Source organism: Sander lucioperca, chromosome 4 (assembly GCF_008315115.2).
Source record: "Sander lucioperca isolate FBNREF2018 chromosome 4, SLUC_FBN_1.2, whole genome shotgun sequence".
Lineage (NCBI taxonomy): Eukaryota > Metazoa > Chordata > Actinopteri > Perciformes > Percidae > Sander > Sander lucioperca.
Genome location: NC_050176.1, coordinates 32,631,351 through 32,643,162, shown reverse-complemented (window position 1 = coordinate 32,643,162; position 11,812 = coordinate 32,631,351). Strand labels below are relative to the sequence as shown.

At 36.8% G+C, this 11,812-nt stretch overlaps 1 protein-coding gene across 2 annotated transcripts in view; it reads left to right on the top strand.

The window, feature by feature from the left end:
• The window catches only part of LOC116034220 (dynein heavy chain 8, axonemal-like), a 58,966-nt gene that overhangs the window by 9,123 nt on the left and 38,031 nt on the right, over window positions 1-11,812 (top strand). Inside the window, exons 2-8 of one of the 2 annotated variants that reach the window (XM_036000078.1) lie at window positions 927-929; window positions 7,940-8,011; window positions 8,147-8,281; window positions 10,057-10,141; window positions 10,285-10,436; window positions 10,976-11,159; window positions 11,395-11,558. In XM_036000078.1, coding sequence (XP_035855971.1) covers window positions 7,970-8,011; window positions 8,147-8,281; window positions 10,057-10,141; window positions 10,285-10,436; window positions 10,976-11,159; window positions 11,395-11,558 — 762 coding nt within the window. In that variant the 5' untranslated portion in view covers window positions 927-929; window positions 7,940-7,969. Of the gene's footprint in view, window positions 1-926; window positions 930-7,123; window positions 7,384-7,928; window positions 8,012-8,146; window positions 8,282-10,056; window positions 10,142-10,284; window positions 10,437-10,975; window positions 11,160-11,394; window positions 11,559-11,812 lie in introns of those variants that run through there. The other variant, XM_031276784.2, reaches the window with a different exon arrangement.

Sequence of the window (11,812 nt, the reverse complement as noted above, 5' to 3'; positions counted from 1 at the left end):
AAAGGTCTATCTATGATCACGAATGCGACATGAAGGTTTTCTAGAGAGGAGGTGACAAGTTCCTGACAAACCAGAAATGAGGAAACCTCCTTACATACAGCCAGTAGTACACATTTAGAGGTATTCATACTTTACTTGAGTATTTCCGTTTTATGCTACTTTATACTTCTACTCCACTACATTGCAGAGAGAAGTATTCAACTTTTTACTGCACTACTTTTATTTGACAGTTTTAGTTACAGATTAAGATTTTATATAAAGAAACACAAAGTGTTTAAAATACAATACATAGTTTAAGATTACAGTAGTGGTTCCCAATGTTAAGGCTTGTGACCTGTTACAAAACAGCAGTGTCTAGTTACAGTAGGTCTATTTAGTTAGTGTTTATTTATATTTCATTAAAAAAGATTAAAAAAAAAAAAAAGTAAAAACTAATTTGTGTTTCAGAACTTTAATTACATGTTGATGCATCAGTATTGCAGAGTACTTTTGCTTTTGATAATTTTTAAGTACATTTCCCTGATAAGACTTTTACCTGTAATGGAGTATTTTTACATGGTCTTATTGGTAGGCCTACTTTTACTACAGCCCATGTTCTGTTTACACAGGACCTGAGGCTCTTGTGTTGTACTTGACAAACTGGAGATCAACTAAGTTTATTTCACATGGTTTCCCTCGAGGCAGTTTGTCTAAACTAGCGTAATTGAAGATGCATTTTCAATCCTTGTTTGTTTTAGAAAAACTAAACAGGATTTTTTTCCTCGTAACACTAGAGAACATTTCCCGCTTCGGTCCCCCTACCGGTTGGAAGCGGAATTGTCCATTATGGTTTAGCGTTAGCATGGATGTATTAAGAGCCCAAACTTTGAGGAGCATCCCTTTTATATACTGTCTATGGGAGCATCTCGCGTGCAGTCTGCGGGAAGGCGGTGCTTGACATCAAGCTCTTCTTCTTCTTCTGTTATATTGGCGTTTGGCATAACAACTTGTTGCATGACTGCCACCAACTGTTGGCCGTAGCCTAGAGCATCAGGTGGTGAACACCTGGTGAAAACATGGAGGCCACAATAATTTGCTGCTGTTTTCTTATGCGAGCATACAAACAGCACATCGTCAGGTGTTTGTGTTATCTGCAGGACAACGAACGGGAAAGGACACGGATAAGGTGTTGTTGTTTTTTTATACATAGGCCTATTTATGAATAATTTGAAACATGTTATGTCTGTGTATGTTCCTCAGCAGAGGCGTTTGTCCACAATAAACAGTTTATTGTCATTGAAATATGTTTAGTGAACCAAAGTCGCCTACATCAAACGTCAGTTGTCAACAACGCGTCACAAATCTTTATTTAACAAATTCAGGCCATTACAAACTTCGTTTGACAATTAATACATGGAGTACCAAATACAGACTAGGTATCCAACTATAACAAAGAAACAACTTGAATTATAAAGAAAAAAGAAAAGACAGAAAAGTAAATAAATAAATAAATAGAGGTCTAGTCCACAACCAATACTTGTATGATCTGTAGCACATTCACTGCTTGTTTAGTTTTTATACATTTCAAAGATTTCTTATAAATGCGTAGCTCATTCATGAACACACAAAATAAGGGTCTCACCTTCAAAAATCTGCATTTGTGGATAAACTGTTTAGCTAAAATAATCAAGGTGTTATACATCTGGTCCCTTTTTGTGTCCTCCATTAACACTCCCAATTTAATGTCCCCATAACTCAAAGACGGTGCTTCTGAATCCTTTTCAGAAATCCAATTACTGATCAAATCCCAAAAAAGGTTTGGTTACATTACACTCAAAAAATAAATGTTCTAAGGTTTCTATATCTGAATCACAAAAAGTACAGTTATTCTCGTCAATGTTAAATCTTTGTTTAAGAAACCAATTACATGGATAGATATCATTCAACACTTTAAAATGAGTTTCTTTTGCTTTCTGTGAAACAGGAAGAGTGAGGTATCTGGTTCTTATTCTCCTTACAATCTCTTCAGGATAGACTTGAAGTAAGTTGTTTCTTTTCAACGGTAAAGGAAATAATACAGATGTAAGGGCACCCCTTATAAATTTGTGCATTTTGCCACCTTAAAATCACGGTCCTCTATAAACAGAGAAGGCATGCGTGGTACTACTGCGTCATACTGCAACATGCCTTTAACCAAATTCACCATTGCCTGTGGAATTGCTTTAATGACTACTGAATATTGTTTTTGGGTACACTTCACATACAATTTACTAATGAATTCATCATACTCCAAAAAGTCCCACTTAAATCCATCAAATGTAGAATAGACCAGACACCTCTCTCAACCCAATCACCATAACATAACGATTTCCCTTTGTAAAGGATGCACCGATTATTCCATATTGGGGAACTATGTGGAGTAAAGTTGTGTTTATAAATCATTTTCCAGTATAAGAGGACCTGCTCATGGCATCTAGACAGCTTGACAGGTTGGTAACATTAAAATCACATCTTAAAAGAAAGTCTATCCCACCACATTTGTCAAAAATCTTAGAAGGAATGTAATATTTTGTAGCCACCTCAGTTTTATCACTCCGTTCATTGCTTCATAGTTGATCACATTTAAACCCCCTTCTTCTAAGGTTTTCACTGCATCACCTTTTCTCAGATAATTATGTCTGTTTTTCCAAATAAATTTGAAATTAGTTTGATTCATTAGGGATGGCAAGAGAGAATGCAGGGTACATAACTCTAGATAGTGATTAAATTTTAGTAATTAAAACTCGACCAAAAATAGACAGATCCCTCTGTAACCAAGAATTAAGTATAGCTTTGGTTTTCTTTATACCAACCTCAATATTTAGTTCTTCTCTAATTTTCCTATCTTTTGTTATTACTACCCCTAAGTATTTCACTTCATTCTTAACAGGAATATTATACAAATCTACAAGCGGGTGGTCATGTATAGCCATTAGTTCACATTTCTTAAGATTTAAACATAAACCTGACGCTTTGAAGAATCTCTCTATTCTCTTAATCACCAGAGGGATCTGTTCAGACTTCTTGAGGAATAAGGTAGAATCATCTGCCAGCTGAGAAATAAATAGGCGATTACCTAGCACATTTAAAAGCTCTATATCCGGACTGTTTTTTGTGTATTGCCACTAAAATAAATAATAACGGCGAACAGGGGCAACCCTGTTGAATACCTCTTTTAACCTCAAACCTTCTAGTTGTTCCCTGGTGGAGAGAAACTGAGCTATTACTGTCCTTATATAACATATTTATGACCTTAATAAATTCTGAGCCAAAACCAAAATACTCTAAAGATCTCAGAATAAATGCATGTTCCATTGAATCAAAAGCTTTGTAAAAATCTAAAAATGGCCCCTGTCGTCAATCCAGTTGTTATAATCTAGTAGGTCAAGGACCAGTCTAATGTTATTGTGAATGGATCTTTCTTTGAGAAACCCCAATTGAGTTGTGCTTATTATCTGTTCTATACCATCTTTCAACCTATTAGCCATAACCTTAGTAAGTAATTTGTAATCCACATTTAATAAAGTAATTGGTCTCAAGTTATCAATGTATCTTTTGTCCTTGCCAGCTTTAGTTAATAGAGTAATAATACCTTGTTTCATAGTTGCTAGTAAATGTTTTTAATACATTCCTTTAGGGCAGTAAATAATTCTTTTATATCTTCCCAGAAAAATTTATAAAAATTTGAAGTTAATCCATCCTGACCCGGGGATTTTCCTGACATTTGCTTTAATGCTATATCCAATTCTTTCAAATTAATCTCAGCGTCACATCATGCTTTGAACCCCTCCTCAATTTGAGGTATATGTTGTTTAACGCTTTCCAGAAATGATAATGACTCCTCCTCTGAATAGGATGAAGAGTACAGTTTAGAGAAGAAATCATAAATATTTTCATATATTGCTTTTGTGTCAGAGCATTCTGTATTATTGATCATCAAAACATTTATTTTCTTTCTTTCTTGTCTCCTTCTTTCAAGACCGAAAAAATAAGAAGTATTCTTTTCCCCTTGTTCTATCCATTTAGCCCTGGATCTGACATAAGCCCCTTCTGCTCTCTGGACAAATACCTTATCTTGGCTTGTAAACTTACTAACATTGCTGTATCTTCTTCTGATAAATCAGCTTTTCTACTAAATTCATTAATTTCTTGAACTAGTTTCCATTCATTTTCCCTTTGTTGTTGCCCTCTAATTTTACTATACTTTAACGACAGACATCTAACCTTGTGTTTAAAGTATTCACATTTCTTACAGCATGTATCTACCTCCACATCGCCCTTAATTTCCCCTATTAAAGCCTTCACTTCCTCAACATATTCTTCTACATTCAATAAGTCCGCATTAAACTTCCAATAATTCTTCCTAAATTTATGATCGCTTCCTGGTTTCATTGTAATGCCAATTACACAATGATCTGTTAAAGGAGCAGCAGATATTGAAACATCTGTCACAGCACTTATTATTTCTGAAGTGACCAACCAAAGATCTATTCTCGATCTTGATCTCCCATTAGGTTTTATCCAAGAAAACTGTCTCATAAAAGGTTTTTTTCCCCTCCAGATGTCAATGAGTGAATTAACCTGTATGAATTCCTTCAGAACAGTATTATAGTGGAAGTCATTGTAAATTGAAGGACACCTATCGGACCACTCATCCGGTACCATATTAAAATCCCCACCTATTAGTGTAAACCTTATACCATACATTTTGTTATAATCTGCAATAATTTCAGTCAGCATTCCCAGAATTCTTTTGTTTTGGCTAATCGTATTGAACCCATAGATATTAAGATTGCAAATGCCCCTTCTAATTTAACTACTACAGCTATCCAATGACCATCTTTATCCACTTCAGATGTGACTACCAACTCGGAAACTCGGTTAGCAAAATCTGGCCCGAGTTTCCCACCTCTGATTCCGACAGGAAGGGACGTGAATGATGACGTTTTCACTCGGAAAAACGTTTTTCCGATGTCCATGAACGCACGGTATAGCCTCTGTTTCACATTAGATGACAGAAACTGATGTAAGCTAAACACAAACGACATTCCATGCAACAACAGTGAACTGTGATTGGGCCCGTGTACTTTTTCGTTCATTTGATTTCCGATTTTGAAACGAAAAGAGTGGTTCGGAAATAACGTAAGACTGCTCCGGTGAAAGCCTCGTTTTCGTGAGCTTCTGGGGCTAGCTGCTAACTAGCTCGGAAGCTAACATCTAATGGCAAGCAGGTTGCTAATTAGCCAATGCTAAAAAGTATGGAAGTACTAGTTTTCCCTGCTTTTTATTAATATTTCTCAGTATTTGTCTTTTGGTGTAGTTTCATAACATGCTCGTAGACATGTAAATTAACTGTTTGCGTGCTAGCTAACGGTCAACACCTTTTATATTGTAATGTGAAAGCTCAGGCTGCGTTAGTTTCAGCAAAACCACAGCAGCAACTTGCACTGCCCCGTTAAAATGCAACATCAACCCTCGGATATAACGGTAATCACGTAGCGATTTTACTGTATGACATCTGTATGTGTGTTCGACCTTTTGAAATACTTAGATTAGGTGTGTTACTGTGCAGGTAATATCCGAGGAGCATCTCGTATGATTGTGAGTTCTACTGAACCAGACTGAGAGACCATTTAAAGACTCAGGAACCCTTTGCAGGTGTTTTGGATTAATTAGCTGATTAGAGTGGGACACTTTGAGCCTAAAATATTGAACCTTTTCACAATATTCAAATTTTCTGAGGGTTTTCATAAACTGTAAGCCATAGTCATCAAAATTATAACAAATACAGGCTTGAACTATCTCACTTTGCATGTAATAAGTCTATATAATTAGTTTTACCTTTTAAGTTGAATTACTGAAATAAATGAACTTTTGCAAAATATTCTAATTTTTCGAGTTTCACCTGTATGCTTCTGGTTCACCTGTTAATTGTTAAAGCAAAATTGCCCCTTTCTACATTTGGTTGTGACTGAATTCTTGCTGTTAATATGAAAGTCCATAACGAAACAACACACCATTCTACTTTTGAGGGCTAAATTAAATGAAATATGGCTCGTTGACCGTTTGAACACATTGTCATCAATATCAACAAGGTTTAAAATGACCCAGTTTTTCAAATTTGGATATCATTTCAAAATCGGAAATCAGTAGTAACTACATGAAAACTTCACTGTTGCCTGAAATGTCATTTGTGTTTAGCCTACATCATCAGTTTCTATCTAATGTGAATCAAGAGGCTATATAAGCTTCGCTACCAGGCTGTCTTTTTTTTTTTGTCTTCAAAAAACTTTATTATTCAAGTACAGATCCATAAACACATTGAAAACATTAAATGCATACATACATACACGAAAAATGGGCGCATGAAATTTACATTAAAGTGGTTGTGAGGCATTGTAAATGTTCAGAGTCCAGATGGCTTTCTTATTTGTCAGTCCTTTTTTAAAGTTTCAAAATATAATTTCATGTCATTTTTAAATTGGTGAATATTCGGTTTTCTTTCAGATCATATACATTTATAGATATAACATTTTCAAATAAAATTCAAGATTCAAAATGAAAACATGGCATTTATCCAAATAATTTCCTTCATAATAAAAAATTCTACCAGGCTGTCTTGGTCCGTTCGAGCGTATGGGGAGTGACGTAAGCAAAGAAAAATGGCTGATTTGGATGTAGGTGGGGCTTGATGTCAAGCCCCGCCTTCCCGCAGACTGCAGCGAGATACACTTGCAAACTTTCGCAGAACAGCGGAGAAAAAAAACTGCCGCAACCTTGACTGTCTCTGGCCAACTAAACTAGACTTTGTTTTATTATACCTTAACGTGTACTTTTGTCTTCTGACACCATGCTCGATGGCTTATAGGGGCACTGGAGCCTATCTGGAAGCTCTAGCTACATAAGAACCACACAGCAGCATGCCTATTAACCCACTACTTTATTGACCCTCCTTTCAACTGTCACCTGCACTGGCACTGCACAAGGTTCCTACCCTCGTATCTCCTAATACTACAACAAGCACCCCAAAATTCAGGGAAAGGCCATAAGCAAACTGAAAGTTAGCAAGGAACGTTGAGATTGAAACTAACGTCGGGTATCCTTTGCATGTAATCTCTCGCGCTAACGGCCAAAGCGCGTGGCATCAGTGTTTTCAACGGCAACAGTTGATAACGGCTGGATTTTTGAAAAACTTCATTGTCAAGCGGTCAAGAAACACCAACGAATTTTTTCTACTAGCTAGCTAACTTAACGTTACTTGGAAAACAGAAACCGCACTAACAGTAGGCCGATGGGCATCTTTAATTGTATCGATGACTGAGTTTTGGTGAGAGCAAAAAAATGCTATTGCAAAGTTAACAAGAGGTAAGATACAGCTAAGCCAACAGCAAACTGACTCTGAGATTGTTTGCTAACGGTTAATGTTAGCTAGCTAGCTAATTATCACAATGTCAACGCTAGCATCGGGTTAATTAATTGATGTTAGTTAATGCTAACCTTACGTTAATAACCGAAACTAATTAAGCAACGTTTACAATAAAATAACTTACGTTAGCTTTTACTTGTATTTAACTTTAGCCAAGTTAGCTCAGGGGAACGTTAGCTAGCTAGCTACGTTTTTAACACAAATATGCCTTCGCAACTCTACATGAACGTTAGCTGAACGTGAACTACCCGTTAAATGTAACGTCAATCCCGTCAACTGTCATCAGCTGAAAAACTGCCATATTTTAGTGAAAAATACACTAATTTATCATCTTATTGATATTTCCACCTCTTAGGGGCTTCATCAAAGTGTCACTGTGTGCATTTGCTTGCTTGGTCTACTAAACTTAATAACAGGCGTTTTGTTCATGAGCACTAGCTACTGACTGGCTAATTATGTTTTTATTTTTTATTTCATCTAACAGAGAATAAACAGAAGGTGGTGATATTGCCAGAGCTCTTTATAATGGATGCATATGATTCAAATGCAAACAAGCATGAATCTCAGGTAAAGTTAAATTAATTTGACACCCTTACATGCTGGCTTACAAAATACAAGTAAACAAATCCATTTAATTTATGGTAAAGCTGTTTTACATGTGCAAGTACTATTACTACTATTTACAACACTTGTTTTCCTCAGGCCAAATACAAGCAGGCAAGAGAAGAGCGAAAGATGCTCCTCACCACTGCACACAACTACATGATTGACATTCTGGCTGACAGGCTGACCTTGGAGCCAACAGCAGTAGAGGAATTTATTTTAGATTCTTCATCTGTGAGTTTTTCCTCATGAGTTTTGACAATCAATGTGCAAAAAAATGGGGTCCCAATGGTTTTGGACAGTTTGGTCTTCCATGTGGCCACAATCAGGTCTCTGAACAAAATAAATGAGAAAGCCAAGACCCCAAATTGATATAAAAAGATCATTTTTGCATCTGGAAAAAATGTGTCAGTTGTACCTTCTCATTTTACCTTCCAGATGGAAACTGAGCGTTTTTTTTTTTTTTTGTTATTGGCACGAGCAAGTTCACGTTTTGATTTCACTCTGTTTGAACATAATATGCATGATGGCATGGTTGGATGGTTTATGATTCCAATATTGTTGCAAACAGCCTACACATCATATTGGTGCATATTTCAGTTTGCTAGCATGTCTTTTTGTTACTAAAGTACCACTGGAAGATACAGAAGATAAGTGTGCTTCACATCTATAGTTTGGTAGACTCGGTGGGATTTTGGGGTAAAGTTGCAACATTGTTGCATTTTTCATATGGTTTGGCAGCTGACAAGACAGCGAGTGAAGGGGAAAGCGGGCCCTGACGAGAGAGAGATTATGATGTGTTGTCACACAGATGACGAGCAATGTATGAATGGTCATTATAGGTTATGGATTTGGAAGTTATCCCTTAAATCATTATATAAGTCCGTAAATTGTGTGCAAGATTGAAATTGCAAGCAAGTAAATGCACTGTTTTTTGGTTCACTTCCTATATTTGGGTCGGATTGCATTCTTACTTAAATTGACCTGAATTCTAGTGCACTTGGAAGGGAACCGAGACTCCCGCTTTCAAGCGGACCAGAGTTCGGTTGTTTTGTCCACACTTGCTTTCACACCACCCCAAACACACCTGACTATCCGACGAAGCGCTTTTAGATCGTGACACACTAACCCGATAATCGGCCGTTGGACAGTCTGGCGAGGTCAGTGACTCGAGTCTGTTCGGTGTGTTCCGTGTTGTTGTCCGTTGGATGGGCCGTCGGCCTTCATTTTTGCCGATTTGACATGTTGATTCGGAAGGCGGGCACTGCCGGCAGTCGGACTCAAATGACCCATCTGATTGGTAGAGTGCTAACCCGGAAACGGGGAACGGAATGAGCGCGACTAGAGTCTCTCAAAATCTGACGAAAATCGTTTAAACTGACCTTTGTCGATCTGAAATGAAGACAGATTCAGCCACTACACAGCCTATTCCTCACTTAAAATGTTTTCAGAAACATGTTTCGGTGAACTAATTTAGTAAAATATGAGATCGTATTCTGAACAAGCTGCCATGACAGTCTGGCTTTGAATTTCTGGAGAAACCAGACCCACGTGACGCGTTCGTCCAATCAGCTGATTAGCAGATTAGCGCCGCCTGCTCTTATGGAGACGTATTACGTCTCGTCGCTTTGGTGTGTTCCGAGGCACTTTTTTGACCAACTCAGGGAGACTGATCAGTCCAACTGCCTTTTCTGCCGAGGGTCGGCCGTCTGGTTGGTGTGTCAGGGGCTTTAGGGTTTGGTTCAAATGGCCCAAACTGCTCAGTTGTGATGTAAAAGAAACCTTACACAGGGTGCGGATAAAAATGTGCACTCTGTATTTCTGGTGTCAATTCATGACATACTGTAGCACAGTACTGTTGTGGCACTCTTTGCTCTTGAATTTAGGGAGAAGTTTTCATTTTCATAAATGTTTCTATCTAAGATGACAGGAACATTGTTTTTTTTGGTTGAATGTCTTTCATGCCTATGTTACTTTATTATGTCTTTATTTGTTTTCTTGCTCAATAGCTGGCTGCTTTTGATAATTTCTTCGCCAAAGGAGGTTGTAAAACCATTTCCTTTGTGTATCAAGAGTGTGAAGTCCCAGGAATAGGTAGGAATACTTGTATTGCATAATTGATTGTATTTGTCCCCATAATGGTAAATATTCAAACTCTGGTATATATTATCTATATCTGTTGTACAGGTCCATTACAGTTTTTTATCTCATCAAAACCCATATGGATTTAATTTCAGAATGTGGACGCTCATATCCTGGGACTACCAAAGGGGGAAAAATATTGAGGCTGTTTTTAGCCAATCTGTCTCAGACATGTCTTACAGGCATTTGCTGCTCTTTCACACGGACCAGAGTGGACATTCCTGTGAATTTCGAAAACATACATGAGGTTTTGAGAAGACATTCCTTTATGTGTTAAGTTGTGTGTTTCTGTAATTAGTTTTTGTGTGATAAGCACATGTTTTCGTTGAATGATTGTATTTAAATAGTCAAATAAAATCACTGTTGAATGTGCATATCAGTCAGAATTATTATTAATGTGCTAAAGGAGGTTGTGGCTTGCCTTTAAAATATACTGATTTAACATGTAGGCCTACCTTTCCTTTTTTAGAGGAAAAACTTAATGAATTGTGTGCTAAAATAGCAATATGTAACGGTTGACAAATAATGTATGTTAAAATGCCTTTACTTACTATTTAACAAAACAGCTAATTGTACTCATGAGCACACCTTTAACCATTCAGATGAAGCTAATCAGCATTACCTGTATTGGGAAAAGTTGGCAAATATTGTCATTCAAAACAGGTCTTGCATAACTTACAAATATGCTCACAGCTGATGACCATGTAACTGGCACTAAGCTAGTCTTTACTTCTTTGCCATTTGATTTTGTGAAGTAATGGATGATATTGTCTTGATGCTTTGTAGGAGATCTTCTTTTCAATGGTTGATGCCAGAGAGGGCCTCCTGAAAGGAACAAGGAATGCCAGCAACTTCCTGCTACCAGCTCTTGACGCACAAAACTGGGGTGTCTTAGATAAGTCTAGACATGGAGGAAAATTTAAAAAGAACTTCAAGTACACAATGAAACGTTTCCTTAGCTCTTTAGATGGTTAGTCATTATTTTTATTAAGTTGCCAGTTGCATAATTTTTTAATCTGTCAAGTTTTGATGTTTAGAAGACATAACAGTAACATGTCCTCAACATTATTTGGCAAGTCATACTTAATTGCTTTAAAATTGTCATTTGTTCCATTATCTGTTAACAATGATATTGTTGTAACCAAATGATGGTCACTAAGTAAATCTGATAATCTTGCACTCTGTCTTTCTTGTTTGAACCCCAGACATACAGATGAGCAATGAGAGTATAGTTCATCTGAATGCAGTCACAGATATTGACTTTTCTAAATTGGCCTCCCTTGACGATATGAAAGTTGCAGCTTCCAATTCTGACATGGTGCATCGGCTGGAAGAAATTCTGATGCAATGGTATAAGCAAATCGAGCAGGTTGGTAACTTTTATCTTTGTTATTATCAACTAAAAGGCAGTCACATTTCAAACAGTAACAGGATCTCTCCCATTGTCAAAGTTTAGAAAACTAAGACAAACAATATAATGTCATTAAGAGCATATTTATGGTTTATGCAGTTGGTCCAAGATATAAATGGAAACTGCAGATAGCTTTAGACACTAAACATTTTCCATAGTTAATTAATCCATATTTTGAAATGTTAAAGTTGATTACTTCCTAAATTAATCTT